This window comes from Anopheles nili, chromosome 2 (assembly GCF_943737925.1).
Source record: "Anopheles nili chromosome 2, idAnoNiliSN_F5_01, whole genome shotgun sequence".
Classification (NCBI taxonomy): domain Eukaryota; kingdom Metazoa; phylum Arthropoda; class Insecta; order Diptera; family Culicidae; genus Anopheles; species Anopheles nili.
In genome coordinates, this window is record NC_071291.1 from 33,250,866 (window position 1) to 33,268,840 (window position 17,975).

At 48.2% G+C, this 17,975-nt stretch overlaps 1 protein-coding gene across 1 annotated transcript; it reads right to left on the reverse strand.

Moving 5' to 3' along the window:
• Positions 1 to 15,049: 15,049 nt before the first annotated feature.
• Positions 15,050 to 17,012, reverse strand: LOC128721802 (uncharacterized). Its single transcript, XM_053815597.1, has one exon. It carries the CDS (start codon positions 17,010 to 17,012, stop codon positions 15,141 to 15,143), a length of 1,872 nt encoding a protein of 623 aa, XP_053671572.1. The 3' UTR covers positions 15,050 to 15,140.
• Positions 17,013 to 17,975: the final 963 nt, after the last annotated feature.

Sequence of the window (17,975 nt, forward strand, 5' to 3'; positions counted from 1 at the left end):
TAGAACATTGCTAACATTGCGATACACCATCGATGAACACGTGTACGACAGGAGCCCGTAACACGCCAATCCTTTCGATTACGGGAAACGAAACACCGTCCGATAATTCTGCATGCGGTGATCAATATTCTGGCCAGTTTTGTTACATCCAAGCGAACTAAAGAAACGGATTTTCCTTTGAACTGTTTGAGCATCACAATAACTCTACTTAGTGTTCATTTTTTTTTGTTATGAAAATAAAACATTGCCGCAAAATTGAGCATATGAGCCGAACTCATGCTAAAAGTAGAACGAGCAATCATTTCCTCGCAAAAGGAAAATTTATGCATCCTTTTAATCATAATGTTGCCTTTAGCGCCTGACGCATCATTACGCGCTCGGGAAGAGCTAGGCGTCCGTTGATACTGATGTTACGAGGCGTGTCGTGTTGTCCTATCTTATCGCGATAGCACAATCTACGCCACAACGCTAACAAGGTTTAACTTTCAAAACCACAACTTCATCCAGCATCCAGCGCCGTGCCGTGAGGTGTAGAAAGATCCGAAACGACGTTACAAACGCGTAAGCCCCTTTTGATTAATCATATCTGCTCCGTACACATCCCGGGCAGGATGATAGGTTGCGATATCTGCAGCGATCGGTGTTTTATTATCGGGCAAATGATAATAATTATTTATAATTATGCCCGCCCCGCTGCGATGCTTGTCGGGGCGCGCGCGAGTCTCATAGGAGCCGATCGTCTAGGCGCAATTGAGGCGCTATCGTGGCCGTGATGCGGGATACAAAATAGATCATAACCATTTCCACCTGGTCCATCCCATAAATAAATTAATTTCTTGTAAGCATCTTGAGCAATACTCTCATGAAGAGAGGCGTGGATTTTTCCGGCCAATCCATAACGAGCGTGAAAGCGAATCCTGTCAAGAAAAAGGTAAAACCATCGTTGGGACTTTTTGGTGCCTCTCAAAATCGACTACTGAACAATGTATTAGGTGAGATTATGCATGTTGCGAATGAACCAAGAGCTCAATTTGGGCTAAGTAAAAGTTCAATCCACGAACAAATGCGCACGTCCCCAAAACGGCGTATCCATTAAAGCATTTCATTGGGTCTTTGATTGTGTGATTCTCCTCGGTTTTAGCACCCTTTTTTTCGCCACGGTTTCTGCCACAATGCTTGTCAATAGTTTTTCACCGGGACCATTCAAATCGATCCGTACATGCAACGGGCGAAATGTTAACAAAGCTGCACGTTAACAGGGAAATCGATTACTCATCCTTTTAAAAGCCCACGGTGCCGCCACTCCGGACTGAGTTAAAGGATCGCTGGTAGAAGAAATTGGACACAGCGCGGATTTCAACATTGGTCATCATCAATCGTTACTTCACACGCCATACTAACCCCTAACGGACCTCTTTCTTTCTTTTCGCTTTACCAACGCGTATCGCACGCTCTTGAACAGAATTTAACCCGTGAGAGAAGACCGCTCGAGCGGGATGCTTTTTTTTTCGCGTTGCTTCACTTCGCATCTCCCATGTGAATTTACCGCGCCGATTTTATGCAGGCATCGCGTCTGCGTGTGCATGGATTACCATTTGAATCGGTGGGTCTTAAGATGGCATTCAATGAATGTCTTGAGATAAAAAAAAACAGAATCGCAACCCATAGCGGCGCGAGTGACGGCTCGAACCGTCGTTGAGCGATCGACAAGAGTAAAATACCGACGAACGCCACTTTCATCCAGATGCCTGCGATCGTGACAGGCCCGATCGTGGCTTGTTGAGTAACGTTTCCCGCCAACTGTTGTTGTGCCACGTGTACGAGAAAAAGAGAGAGAGAGAGAGAGAGAGAGAGAGAGAGAGGGCAAGAAATTAATAACACGCCTCGAATGGTGGTGATTCCGAGCTCCCAAACGGATCTGTGCGCCGATCGAACAGGGCACCGATTGTGGTAGGAATCCCTAAAGGTGTGGCGTCAATCTCTCGAGGGGGCCAGAGACAGCATAATCGATCTGCGCCAAGCCTGCAACCCCACGAGGGTGATTCCGTGCACCATTTCGGGCTGAAGCTAGCGAATTAATTTATCACTTAACAGCTGCATCGTCCAAGCTGGCTCAGGGATGGAGCAAAATGAAGGAACAACCGCGCAGACCACTGAAGATGCAGCTAATCTCGCGTCTAGCCACCAGGTACTAGCCATCGCGATCGTTGCGATAGTGCCGGGTGCATCTTATCGAGCGACAGATGCCATTTCCATGTGCGTCACAGCTTTGGTGAGGTTGACTACGAGCGGCTATGGCGCTATTCGAACCCCGGGCCATATCTTGGAAACCAGCCGGAGAATCTTTCCCCGTCCAGACGCGCCTCATTACCACACTGAATAATGCATCAGTCATCTTATTACTTGGCCGTAATGTGCGAAGGTGTCTGTCCGGGACGCCTCACGTAACCGTCACACGTGCCTACTCCACCCGGCAGAACCGATCCGCCGGTGGTTATGATCGAAAGCTTAGCTCAATCTCTCTGCTCTAGAACCGTTTGAGTTTAAATTCAAATTCAAACATCTCCCACAAAAGGTACTCCACGGGTTTTTCGCTTGCACAATATTCGCCTTTGTCTCAGGTGTCGATCGACAGTTGCCAGTGCCCGTGTCGAGAAGTTGTCAAGCTGCATCGACAGCATCGTAAGCAGCGATTACACAGCCAGGCACGTTGACGAGCCGAATATGCATACGCAAACATTCGTACCTTCGCTGCACGCTCGCACTCAGGATCAATTATATCATCTGGAACCATCAGCACTGCGGTTGCAGCGCAGAGTGCAATAAATATTGCATTGCAAACAACGATTTGCCCATAATTTGTTTCGGTCTCACAGCACGGATGCACCCTGCGGGACGCGCATGCTCGGTTTTTGAAGAAAAACCCACCACGCAAACCCTCCTTCAATCTGACACCCGTTTCGTGCGGTCGTATTTTAAATTAACTCGTTTATTTAAACTTAATTGACTGCTGTAATTTACGACCTCGCGCTCACGTGACGACGGAGCGGGTGATCGTCGAGCTGCGAGAAAGTTGCTCTCGAAAAAAGCGCAAAAACACCGCGGTGTTGAAGTCCGCGTGCTTCTTGGAACTGGGGTACAATTTTTCCTGCCAACCTGCCAACTGTTCGTTGCGCTTAAAAAAGGGTCCAAGGACATGCCAGGCCGCCCTAGGAGGGAAGGTGTAAAAGGGCTCGCAGCGTTCCGGTGAGCAGGCCGCCAGCAATCGTAGAATCTGTGAGCGAAAATTACGCTCACTTATGACAAAATCGCTATCAGATGTAATCCATTTCGGTGTAGATCGCCGCCTTGGCTCGGTGTCCTTTTCGGACATGTTGCAGGTCGTTTGCTTAACGTCTAGAAGGTTTCCCTTGTGTCGTTGGTTGACTCGTTTTTTCCTCCCCATTCGCCTACACGCTACACGATCGGACGAAATGGTGATCAACGGAATCAACGCCAAGGAAAAGAGGATTTTCGTTTGCTTTTGTTTGCACCCAAAACACGATCAACAGCTTTTACGGCGTGCTGCGAGATATTGATTTGCAAGCTACCTTCGGCCCTTCAAGCCCGTCACAATGCACACACTGCGCCGCAGGGCACGCGGGCAAATGGGAAAAACGGCTTCATTTAGCAGGCCGGTGCATCGGCAAACCGATGCATCATTGTGCCATTATTTCATTGTGAAACGTACCCGTTCGTGCGCTGCCATGCATGATGAATTGCGCCCGGATCGCCACAACCCGCAGGCAACACAAGAACAAACAGGAAGATCACAGGAATAATAACAATTTGCCAGTACGATCGCACGTCCTGGATGGCTGGTAACTCTCACAGGACTCTCGGCTGCCGGGTGAGTGAATGTCTTGATTATCATATTAAACTGCGACCTGCCAACGAGAAAGCCACAGCGCACATCGCACATCAGCGTAACGGGTTTATTTGCCCTTTTACGGATACGGTGCGCTCTCGCAGGGTGCAAGGTGCATTTTCGTGTGCCGCGGGAAGAGCATTATCGTGCCGATTGCTTTGACGCGGAGCTTTCGTCCAAAAATATGGCCAAACCGTGTGCATAATAAGTGAAGATCTCGAGGGGTGCCCGAGACGATTGCCTTTTTGTGGGGCTTTCGTGGTAGAATGTTTGACGCACATAAATATATATGCGAATATATATCAAAATTATGAACATTTTGTGCATTTCCATCATAATTTACGACCGTCATTACGCATTCCAGCGAAATTTGATCGGCACACGATCGCCCGGAACGATCTCAAAGCGTTTTGGGTCGGCAAACTCGATCCGTTTCTCAACCGAACGTCGTATCACTTAAAAATTACTCGCGTTCGTGAGCTGGTGCCGTTCGGTGCTTTTTTTTTGATACATTACGAGCGGCTGAAGGAAGATGGTAGAAAAACTTTACAATAAATTATTAATTCCCTCCGTCCGGAGTATTGAACGAATGTTTCAGGAACGCATAAAAATCAAACCACCGCATCAATCATGGACACCACTAGTGGCAGGGCGGGTTGCAATGTCCGGCAAAAAAATCCTCCCAATGGCATGCGATTCCTGACCAAGGCTCATGAATATACAACAAGGACTCTTCAGACTCGGGAGTCGCACGGCTAGTGACGACACTAAAAACCAACGGCACAAAAACGGGACAGTCTTACATCCTCGATTTTGAGTTCACTTTGGCAACCGGTGACAACAGTACTCGTTTTGCTCGAAGTATGTTCAGTCCAGCACGCTGCAATCGACATCCCGGCTGACCTACTCTCCCTGCAACAGGAACTCCGATCGTCACGAAGGCAGCCGGCGCGTTCTCAGGGCTGCGGTCGCAAAGTGAATGGAGCCGTCAAGTGGTCACTAGCAAACGCGGTGAAAATCACTGTTGACAGCTGCAAAATGTCAAATTCATCAAAAACCCATTAATCAACTGTGGTCCATCGATCGGTATGCGGGAACACGATACACGAACCGGGCTGGCACGCTGCAACATCGAGTGGTCACTGCATTACGGCCTCGAACTGTGGCTATACCTGTTGCAGTGCAGTGATTTACCAACGAAAACACCGGCAGAAACCCGTGAAACGATCGGGGTAAACGTTTCGATTAGTGAAAATTATTTGCTTGCAACACATGGCTCACAAGCGTGATGTGGTTGTTGTTAGCTCAAGTTGTCCAGCCACATGGAAGGATGCTAACACGGCAAACAAAAACATCGCGATCACAAGGACAAAAAATAGTCTCCCGAGCAGCTAATTGGTCTAACAATTAGTACCTTGATAACTGGTCGAGAAAAACGGAGCGAAAACCATCAACATTATAATTTTCATCCTCCGCAGAGTGTGGGGAGCTTATGCCCGAAATTATGATGCATTTCAATTCCGGACAACCAAATAATAACCCTTATTAATGATACTTATATTTAACCACAAAGGCTCCGACGGCCCCCGTCTCGGTGGCTCACTTTGCATACAAAACCCATCCCATGTGATCCTAAAAGCACATGTACGGCGGCGGCATTTTCAACAGCTTAATTGAATACCTTCGCGAGCCGTTGAAAACAAACCCCAAAACTCCGGGTGCGGGTATATCGCAGACACACGAAGATGAGGTGCCCTTTTCCGGGCCCGTTTCGTCGAATAAATCAATAAACATTCCGGCGACTGATGGCAGCCGTAAATAAATTAATTTGCGATCGTTTATCGTCCCGATAAACTGTTCCAGTTGCAAACCGCCCGGGCGACGGACGGAAGACGAAAAGGAAGTTGTCATGCCATTTGTGCAGGTTGATACCCTGCGAGACCTGCGAGAGTGTGGTGTTTGCAAAAAAAAAGAACCCCGACATGAAACCATTTTCGAAAAGGACACCAAAACTGACGTCTTGCGGACGAATGCATTCGTCAATGTGGGGTACCATATTTTATATTTTGTACCATCAATTCCATCCTCGCCAGTTGGGCGAACGCTTGCGAAATGCAAACAAAAAACAAACCAAAAAACCCAACCATTCCTGCACGAGTACGAAAATAATGGTCGAAATAAAATGTTAATCGGCGAGCAGCGAAGAAACGGAATTCGTCCACTCCGCAGGATGCAGCCTGTTTACGATTCCGGCTTGGGGAGCTTTCTGAATGGCCCGTGATCTTCAACCAGGCTGCAGTTACCGTTCGTTTGGATGGTACTTTTTTCTTGAATCCTTTTCGACACGTTTGATGCGTGCCCAAATGTAACGACGATCGGATGAAGTTGTTCTTTTTCCGTTCGTTCGCTTGCTGTCATGCAGATTATCAAGGCCGGTCCGATTGGCCGATCGTGTGCCGTCCCAAACACGGTTTATTAGTGCGTCGTAGCTCATAAAGTTTGTGAACTTCCTAATTGATCAATAAAAGCAGCCATTCGTGGAAAGAGTAGCCCGCAAACGGCCCCCACCGACACACCGTTCCCGGCCGGAAAAATAATGCTCTCTATGCTCCATAGATTTAACGAATGAAAAAAACAAACCCCGCATTCAAAAACTCACAAGAACTCCAGCTTAAACTGCTGGTTGCTTCATGAAACCAAGACAACAAAAACAAAAAAACACAAAAATCTCCACCAAACAACCCCATCATGATGACCAAATTTGGATGAAATAAGTGCACAAACAACGCGTTGCGCGGTTTGACGGAGCCCGCGCGAAGCAGTAACCCCTTTGCTTTACTGCTTGAGCCCAAAATTGGTGCGAAAAGGATCCCGCAGTATGGCGAACCATGGTCCGCGAGGGCTAGAAAAACAGGACGATCGACCGGACGCCTTTCGGGCTAGCCGTGGTGGTGACCAAAATGGTAATTAGCAGGCCCACGGAGACCCACGGGTTGTGTTTCTCCTACGGGTACGAGCGGCAGTTTACAGTTTTATCGTGACTCCTCATCGCTTAGCGCACGAATCCGCGACCGCGAGACGCGCCAAGACTATAAACGATATCACCCCACGTGGGTTGAAGGCTCGGTTTAATTGATGCCGCCGGCAGTGTCCAAAAATCCATTCGCAGGGCCAACATGCTAGCTTTATCAGAGCAGTGAGGTGTGAGCAATTATTCGCTAAATTACAGACGGATTCGCTCCGAAGGCAACCATCGTCACCGTCACCAGCTAGTTCGACTGACGACTGTCTAGTCATCCTGTTCGGCTGGCGCATTGCGAGCTAGCGAGGCTTTGATGGCAGACCCACATAAACCAGCCAACCGAGCCGATGGTTTTCCCCATATGGGCATTCCTGAAATTAGGCCTAAATCAATGTCCATCCATTAGACGGATCCGATGCCAAAGCAGCCACCTTGAGCAGAATTAGTGTGTCAGCAAACCCCCATCAAATGGTGTCTACGAGCTTACGGCTTTTGGATGTCATTTGGTGGTCCGGAGGGCTGTCTGGAATCGCCGTGGATTGCCATCCAACGGACCTCATGATGCTCAATCCCAGCGGGCTTTTGCGCGATTGACATTTGACAAATGTGTTCAGCTTACACGCTGTCATTTGGGGTCACAAAACACGGCTAAAATGATCCCGCTCCTCTCTCAAAAAAAGAAAAAAAAGCAAAGGCATCAACTGACTGCATCGAGAAAGGTGCGAGAAATGCCTCATTCTCGAGCACCATAAGCACGCCATCACTGAACCGGACCTGGGGCTCGAATAACCCACAATCAATAACGCAATCACTCGCGCCTTCGACCGCACAATCAAGCCTTTCGGATTCGACGAAAAGCATGCGTTGGGACTGCAGGCGATCGCACCAGGGAAGGCACCCAAACACATTAAGGGCTCGCGAGGTGCAACGAGCATCGGCTCCATTCTGTCGCAGACGTATTACAGCACCCCGAAATAGTCTCGGTGCTGGTGTGCGAGTGGTGAGCTGACTATTTTGTTTCTTTGCCTTTGTCTTCGCCAGGTTGAGGTTGAGGCACCGCTCGATACGTATCGCTCGTACAATCACCCGATCGCCGTGATCCATGGGACGCCCTTGGACGAGGAACTTCGCTTCGCTATGCTTCGTTATGCTTGGGATTTATGAGCAGTGTCGATCAGGCGCTATTTACACTCCCTTGCGCTACCACGCGGGGTCGAACAATGTTGGCATCTCGCTGAAGGAGTGCTCCAGCTTCGGCTGCTGGCCAGGTTGGACAATGCGTTTCTCCGCATGCCGCAAGTCGACGGTGTGAACGCGATCATACACGGTATGAGCCATTCGATTAGCTGTGTTGTGGAGTCCAAAAGGATTGCGGCTCAATGCTGAACGATCTTCTGGAGGTGTATTATAAGTCTATTGCTCACCACACAGAAAGCAGCATGTCCTGAGCTACTAAATTCCAAAATTCTAACCCCTTTTACCATGTTTACTGCTTTTATTCCGACGCCAATCTATCCCATCCACCCATGACGATCAAAACGATGTATGTTCACATGTACTTAAAACTGGTTCCAACTTTGCCTACACCCTTTGCCGCTGGCCCTTTCGGCTCATTATGCGCACCACCGTCCAGGTGCCCTTTGCCCAGTGACGCACGATGTGGTTGTTTGTTTCACTTCCCATTTGGTGTTTTGGGTTACAGTAAAGCAACGGTTCGGCAAAACATAACCAGAGTATCGGTCATAAAATAGCTTACCAGCCATAAAATTGTACGGAAAGTCAAACACCTTTGAGGCATAAACGCACGACGCTAAGTCGTAGTTTTGTGGTCCCATTTGTATCCGTTTCAAGCGAGCGTGGCACTCGGAATAAAGTAGAAATTATTCGTTCATTTGCAATCAACATCATAAAATATTCAATCTATTTTACACCACGGAACCTAATACGTCAATGATCAATGGAAGAAAAAAGCTACAGCCACAAAAAAGTACACATCATCGATCCTCGATCCTTGATCCTTGAGAAAAGGTGACAGCTTTCTCGCTCGCTAGCAATTTGTTTGACAAGAAATGTGCCCACCTTCGACGGAGCTGGGCATTGGCTGGCCAAACACGGTTAGGTCGTTTTTTTTCTCTTCCTCTTCAGCTGGCACATCAAATGCATCGCGTCAGGCATGTCAACAATTTGTAGCATTCGAACCGTTCAAGCACGTTAGGAATCGTTCGTCAAGCTCGCGCTGTCGAGGCCGCATTCTCTTCTCCACTGGCACTAGTGGCTAAGCGCCAACAGATTGGCCACTCGCACCACTACCAGTGCGCTGTAGTAGTGCCTGCTGGTTGCATACGAGCGCAGCACAAGAGCAAGAGCCGTGGCAGAGACGCGCACCTGGATCGAAATCAATCAAAGGCAAAAACTGGTTGATATATTTCATAAATGTAAATTGATTATTACGATCACACACGATCGACAGGTTCGGAATAAAGACGCTGACGAATGCGCGGCTCCATTGCGAAAGGAAAGGCACACGATGGGATGCCGCGCTTCCCGCGGGTCCCATTGCAGCCGCCGCCCTACGCTGGGCGCCCTTTTTTTTTTTGCTACGCGGCCCAGGCTCGAGCACAATCTGCGATCGAGGAGTTGACCATCGAGCCGCTGAAACCGGAGAAAGCCCCACAAAGCAACGTTCGATACACATACGTACACACACAACCACGCACGCACGTACAACGCCAGGCGGCTAATCACTAAATCTATTTCAATTTGTCCGCCGTTACGTCAGGACGGTGCAGTGGTCGTGTTGATATGACCACGCGGGAACCATGGCGACCGGCTGCTGCTTTTTTATCGAAGCCACTCAATCCAGGACGAACACAAATGGAGAAAGAAAAAAAAACGACGCAGCACCACAAACGACCGCCATGCGCATGCGGCACATCCGCGCTTAGTAAACACCGTCACACTGTCGAGAAGGCTAATGACACACGGTACATAAGGCAAAACAAAACACCAACCAACACAGGGCCCGACACGCACCGGAATACAAAGGATACCCCAAAAGTGGGCGACCTCTTCTTGGTTTTTGGAGGTTTCCTTGTTCAAGGCATACGCGGCGACCTCTTAGCGGCCCGTGATGGTCATCAATACTGAAGCGTGACGCGCACACGACGAGACCCGGCTCCCCAGCGACACGACTGGAAGCACGACCGATTTTTTCGCGACTGCTCGATCGTGGCCGCGGCGTTCGATCGCAGCATCCCGGCCGTGCGCGCTGTTCCACTGAGCAGATCGAAACCGTATCCCCTGGCTGGGCTGGCACCTTCTCTCGCTTCTCTCTGTGTCTTCAGCTCGGTATGTTTCTCTCTCTCTCTCTCTTTCGCTCTGTTTCTCTCTCCGTAGTAATCTTGCACACTCTCTCTCTGTTCCATAAGGTGAGCGTTTTACGGTGCACAGGACCTACTGAAGGGTTTATTCAAGCATCCATGGACTTTTCTTCGTTATACAAATAGAAACAATCGCAACAAGGATAACGTTGACAAGGTATCAGATTACAGTATTTAGATAATAACGCAAATCTACATTGTCTTCTTTTTTTAACATTGTAGAACTAGAAGATCGACAACCTTAAACAACTCATCAAAAACTATAGAAATTGTTCGTTCAAGAAGCTGGACGGTTTGGTGTTAATAATAAATACGAATAGGATAATTTAAAGGACTTTTTGGTCATAGATAAATTCGATCTTTGCATAAGTTGATATATGTGGATATTGGGCTAAACAAGTTGCTAAGGAGTTGCCAGCGATTCTAGCTGCTATTTAATACAAGGGAATTTAAAATATGATTTCATACATCTTATTTTCAAGCTCCACCTGGCCTCGATACACGGACAATGTAAAATTCTTCGTTATTTTATGTTTGCTTGAATATGACAGCGTGATCGAGAAATCCCGTCACTTAATCCCGGATGAAGTTCATTTATCATTTCCTAGTCATATCGATCCACGTTTGGAAAGCAACTGTTCATTTATCTCTCTATGCTGACCCTTACCGGTTATAGTTTGTTTATTTAACCTAAAAGGACGTCGGCTACCTAACGAGAGATTTTTCTCTTTTACTTTTTGGTTAGTTTACACAAACGCGTCCAGTTTCAGGTTACGAACCATTTATTTATCCGTTGCACATTATAAACGCGAACCAGTGCATGATGAATATGTTTCACTGGTTATGTTCCCGCAGGCTAGTAAAGTTTGATCAATATACTTTTTCCCCCAAAGTATTTTCGACAATCAAGCAATGTGGCGTGATGCATGAAAATGGGCCTCGACGCATGTCAGGGCCACGATACCGTTGTTCACAAAATGTATCGCACCAGTCATCAGCTACATTCTTTCATTTACTTACGCTTCTAACACTCTAAATAAATGCCTCACGCCAACCCTTCATGATTCAGCTTTTCATCCCAAACAAAAGATTTCAACGAACGACAAGCGTATCCCGAACAACGAACCTCAATTGTCACACTCTGTCCTTCAGCGGTGCGTCATCAGCAGCTATACTGACCTGAAATACAATAAAAATAATACAATAAATAAAAAAAATCGTAGTGCCTATCTTAGAAATTATCAATAGAAAATATTTCAGGTATGCATGTATAAACTATTTGAATGGTCATTGAGATTGTTACATTTGATGATATATTGAGAAACGTTTGTTGTTTTTGACCATTCATGGCCATGAGTTTATATCATGAGCAACAAAATATCATTTAACTATGAATTTCCTGCATATATTTGAAATTAAACTAAATTTAAAAAAATAAAATTGACTAAAATTTTACAAAATTTGATTGTTTATGCAAATCATCTTTAAACGTACATCTTTCCATATTGTCCATGTTGATAAACTCCATAAATTCATTCATCAAATTAATTGTTTTACCACTATCTTTATTTACACAGCCATAAATGCTAGTGCTTTTTAATTGAGTTCGGCTAATATATAATATTGAATGTGTTAACAACATATCGTTCATCAAGCTGTAAAGCGTTTATGCATCGCTTTGGTTCGAGCTCCTAAAAGTATGCAATAGGTACTACACGATGAACGAGTACAGTGAACATCAAATATTCTTGCTTAAAAATTTAACCAAGATTCAAAAATTTACAAACTTACTGTTTCTAATATTTTCTACCATATAACTGTACATTATAATAGGTCATCTTTATTGGCTCAAATATTTATAAAAAGTTCTACAATACACATGCAATGTTGTTTTTAATTAGTTATTGTTTCACGTGCCCTCTGTTTATTTATTTCAGATACTCCATTACTTTAAACAAATGATAAAAATGACTTAAAACATACTTCAGACATATTTCAGCAATAAATGCCAAGTCCATACCATTTTGAAACATTAACGTTGAAACCAAAAGAATAAACGTTTTTAAAGTGTCAAGGTCGTCTAAACACTCTTATCTGGGTACCGTAATAAAACTATGCAATACATGAAACTAAACTAAATCAGTTTTTTTTATTGCCATTACTCTGGTATGATTATTTCTCTTAAATTATATTTTCATATTTTTGACTGCAGTTATTTTATAAATAAAGCATTTTACAGCACATCATTGAAATAAGAATAACATCAAAAATAAATGTGATAAAAGCACAATATAAATTAACATAAAATCTTACTTCGCACAATACCAATAGAAAGTAAACAGCTCAATTTATGTCAATGCAGGGAAAACGTGTTTCTTTCAAACAAAGAGAAAAAGCTGCTCAAGAGGCATGATGCTGACGTCACCATACGAAAAAGAGATGTAGACATGGCATTATTCTTTTGATCAATCTAATTTCGTAATCTGCTTTAGTTATATACCGGTTTCATTGTTTTACGTCATTACCAGTTGGCTTTCCTTTTCCATTCGCATTTCTTTTGCGTCAATGTTCGAGGTAAAAGCATAATTATGCTTGCTGCAGCATTATTTCATATTATGCATCGCATTGCTTCTAACAAGCAGCATCGTCACGACCGTGGCATCTATTTATCCTGTCTTTTGACCAGCTCGACAGAAATATCGTTTTATCTTTGTGACATAAATAGACTACAAACGGTATCGTTTTAATCACTTCTCGATCACTTCTCGACCCTTCCATTCCTATCTCTAATTAATTAGCTTCCCAGTCGAGTCCTCTGCCGTCCGTGCTCTTTCTTTTAGAGTTGAGCTGTACTTTCTCAGTACTTCTGGTTTCAGATACGACATGACTGTGAAATTTTTCGGTGACACGCACTATCTGTTTTCATAACCATATCCACAACAACTGGTTGCGATAACGTTGAGTATAGCGATGCAACAGAGGACCAAATCAACTGATAATGACCCGAACCAAACCAGAACGGTCGGTGCCAGCAAATCAACACTTGATATTCTTCCTCGCATGCTAGCTCCTCTCATCTACTAGCTGCTCAGCGCTCTGGTTATCTGGGCATTGGAACAATGTCGCGCGGATACCGTTTACGACTATCTGTACCTAAAACCATGACAACCGGCTCTATTTTTAACGCGATAGCGAGCTGTTTGCAAACACACCATCCTGGGATTTGAATGGCCGCTACGGACGCATGCCTAGTTACAAACGGTGAGAAGACGCCGTTGCGATGCGCTTTTTGAGTGATCTTTTTGGATCCCGAAAAACACGATCAAACCAACATCAAATAGGCTTACCGACCCTCAAATGGACGTTCAGTTTTGATGGAAATGGGCCACTTCCTGAGCTCGATGCTGTTCGGGACTTTGAGTTATCGCTCAAGCCCTCACAGCCATCTGCTCGCCATCCCTGACAGCCTATACATCTATTCTTGCCCAGCGTGTGCGTGTGTGTTCTAAAGCATCAAGCTCCGATGTTAGCCGAGCCCACCGCCGTAGGGGCGCTGTATTTATTTTCAGCCTATACCTCTTCGGTCATTAAGCTGTTACATCGCGATAAAGGCCATAAGCCTCCTCGCGCGAGCACTACCGCTCCAATCAAACGCCACTTGATGGGCCAAATTCGAAAGAGCCGTACAGCACCGGAGTTCCTGTAGCGCGGCGAGAACCAGAGTTGCCGCCATTGACGTCATTGCCAATCGGGCGAAAAACCGATGGCCGTGTCAGGCCTCGAGGATGAGGGCCGCGCAACACCGGTAGCAAAAGGGTGGTGGTGCGACCGAAGAAGTACACCCCCCCCCCCCGGGAACGGAGCTGGCACCTTAGCTTACCCGTGGGGTAGGGCTTCAGTTCAGGGGCACGTTTCGCAAGAAGGATGACTGAATCGCACTACCAGTGCACACAGTTATCTTTTGAGCCACAACTTTGTACAACTTGTCCAAACATTGTGACGCGGCATGTTTTCTTTCATGCCAGCTGCTGGTGTCGATCCTGCAGGCTTCCGATGCTTCTCAAATCTGACAGGAGCAGTGAGGCGCAGTGGCGCGGTGAAAGTTTTGTACGACACTGTACACACGGACTCTGGGCAAACAGGGCAGTACTCCGATGACAGCGCTTCGACACCGCTGGCGTCAAATGAGAAAGAACGAGCGAGAAACCGTCGGCATGATTACGAACTGCCGCAGCGATCTTGAGAAATCGCTTACGGGAAATCGTTAAATGCCACCCGATCGGCGGATATGCAAGGAACTACTGCACCCGATGGAACGAGCCCCGTGTAGCTCGATTCCTAGAAGCTAAAAGAAAAAAAAACAAAAGACCTCACCATCTAATCGAATCTAACGCCGCTAACTGTTTCCGAAACGGCGCGGTTAATTGGCACAAATATTCCACCCTTCCGAACATCGAGCGGGGCCAACCCACGGCAATCTCGTTACGGTCCTCTAGCCATGTTTACTCCCCTTTTCGCCCCCTCCGAGGCCGTGACGTCAATGGCGGCGAGCCGCGACGATGGACGATTTACTGATTAGGTAGCATCGGAAACCTCGAAACAAGGCAGACGAAACAAAAACGAAACCCCTCCACACACACACACACGAATGCCGCAGCCGGGAAGGACCGATTTTTGAAGCAAACAAAAATAACCCCCCGACAACCATTCCCATTCACCTGCTGCGACGAGATGTCAGTATGCTTAGCTCCCGGTTTATTGGTCAGTTAAAGCTGGAATTGGTACAAAATTTACACTATCGCCCTACACAACGCCCCACTAGCCGCTAACACTACAAGGGTCGGGCAGCCGCCGGACAGCCGGCTGCGTGACTAACCTTCTTTTTGCTGCAAACTCGCACGTCCTCCACCAGATCGGGGTGGCTCGCTGGTTTGGCGATCACCGCAGGAACAGGTGGATCGCCTCCCGCTGGCTCTGACACCCCTGACGGTGGGCTGAGTGTGGCGAGCTTCGACCGAACAACGGAGTATCCTTCGTCCTCATCGCAGCTGACGGTGGAGCAGGTCGAGCAGTCGGACACCTTGCGTTCGGGCGTGCGCAATCCGCATTGGTACTCGCAGCCCTCCAACGCACTGATGGACGATCCGCAGTAGTTCAGGTTGCTGCAGGAAGACGCCGCACTGATGTCAGACTCGCAATCGGCCGATCCCCGGCGTAGCCGGTGCCGCCGGAAGTACTCGATCTCTTCCAGCGTGATGCCACACATCGTGTCATCGGAGTAATCCGACACGACCACGGAGGGTGTGCGAACGTACCGGACACCTTCGGTGGAATCACTGACGTAACTTTGGGCGGACTCCCGCCGTGACACGGAGGTACTCTGTGGGCAGCCTAGGCTCTGTTGGCCAGGTTGATCTGGCACACCATCGCCGGTGTTTGGCAGCTCGATAAGCTGAGCTTCCAGGATCATCTTGCTGCGTACGACCGTCGGACAGTGATCTGAGTTGGGCAGTGGCAGGATGCTCGGTAGAGTCGAAGGTTCCGGCACAGGTAGTAGAGCCGATCGCAAGGGTATATCTGACACACCCAACGTTAACCGGCGCACCTTGCCTACGGTGGCGATCATCTGTTGCTGTTCCTGCTGGCTGAGGTCCTCGTCGAGACCCAGGGCCGAGTCGGAGCTGGACGAGCGGGTCACCTTGTCCCGGTTCTTCATGCTTGTGTCCTCGCTGGTTGGTGAGCTTTCCGCGCGTTCCTGCACCGTTAGTTGGCGGTCTTCCTCGTCACTCGAACCGTACGGGCTGAGCTGCGTGCTGCTGCGCCAACCTTCGTCGGATTGCGACGGACTGTAGCTTTCCTTCGGCTGGCTGGTGGCACGTACCACTGTGTCCGTGGTTTGCGCGTGACTGTCACCCTCGGTGGCGGTTGTGCCCGAAACCAACCTCAGCGGGTTTGTCTTTAACCGTGGCAACGACTTCAGTGACACTGACGCAGGTAGTACGGGTTCCTCGCGTATGTCACCTTGCCGTCGGTCGCTCCCATGCGCCTTATCTAATCGACTTTTATCGCCGGCCTTTACAATACTGCTCATAAATCTTTGCACTTCAGCCTCCTGCTGGCGGATGATATTTGCGTACAGTTCGATCAGTCGCTCGACGCACGGAAACCGAACCACTTCCGGGTGCCAGCCCACCTCGAGGTGGTCCGTTCCGGCCAGCACCGTATCCGGGTTGGGGCCGGCACGCGCCTTACCAACGCCCAACAGCCCACCCTCGCCCAGTAGGGCCTCACCCAAACAAAGCCGACTGTAGACGGCCGTTTTGCGCTGGCGCCCGTGGCCACCGGAACGAAGCGGTCCTTCGCCCAGACCCATGGTGACCGGCTTATCGCTACATTCGCCACCGGTCCCGGTCACTATCTCCTCCGGCGGGTGCGATCCTCGACCGATGGGACTGTCCCTGCGCGTGATAAGGGCGCTATCGCTCGCGCGCCCACTGTTTGCTGTCACTTTGACGTCAGTCGGTTCGGATCCGGTGCTTTCGAACTTTCCAATTAGGCTGCCAACGGTGGTGCGCCCTGAAGCTGCCCGCTGCCCAGCTCTCGAGAGGTCTCCGGGTCGCCCGGTCGATGACGGGGATAGGGCCGATGATGTGGCCCTTGGTGCGTGTGACGAAAGGGCTGCTTGTGGGCACCTGTTGGCCATGGCCGGCACTAGGTGTTGAGGGTGTGATGCTTCGATGCGCTTATCAGTGCGATGACGAACGTCGGACTCATCGTTGCAGGTTCGATGGTTCGCTTGCCACCCTACGGTAAGCCATGTCGTACGGGGGATTTTAGTCACTTATTTTCACTGGGTTTGCGTGTCTTCGTCACGCCACTCGACGGACGGCCTTGCACGAGCTCATCGGCTGCAGGTTCCACGAAGAATCTGCAAAGAAAGAATCACGACATGTCATTAGCAAACCTGATCGCCCATGAACGTTGAGAGTGCATTCTACACCAAAACGAAAAAGGTTTTATTGCCAAGAAAACTCTGCGATAGTCTCAGCCAAACAGCTGCAAAATACAAAACCCAAAGACTCATCCTCACAGACTCATCTCTGACGTCATTGCACGCGATCACCATCGTGATCTCATTCGGCCAGATCAACGCACCCTTGTGCCGATTCCAGCATCTCCGGAGGTGATGTTTTGAACCCTTCTACGTGGTTCGATTCTTCAGACTAACGGTCAGGGAACGTTGTCAGGCTAACGGCACACCCAGCACCATCCAGCACCAGTTGCTCATCCGCGATCCAATGCGAGCAACGAAAGCAACAACAACAAAAAACCAACAGCATAAAACCTCTCAAGCGGAACACATCAGTCCAGCAGCTGGCCTACAGCTTCACGGTTCAGCTGCTACAATGCTTAAGAGATCGCGTTTAGCTCGCTCTGCTGGTGGACAGGTTTGTTCGAATTTTGTCCTACTCTGGCGTGCATTTCGCGAGCAGAGACAAATCGGCGCGAATCTAGCTCCCCATCCCCATCCGATCTCATGCTTACCCTCTACTCCCTCTGTGAGTGTGTTTAGACGAAGATCACGAAACAACTCGCGCCGCGAGATCGCAACTGTGAGGCGCAAGTCGCACCCCTTAGCAGCGCTGTTGACTCGAGATCATGTGCA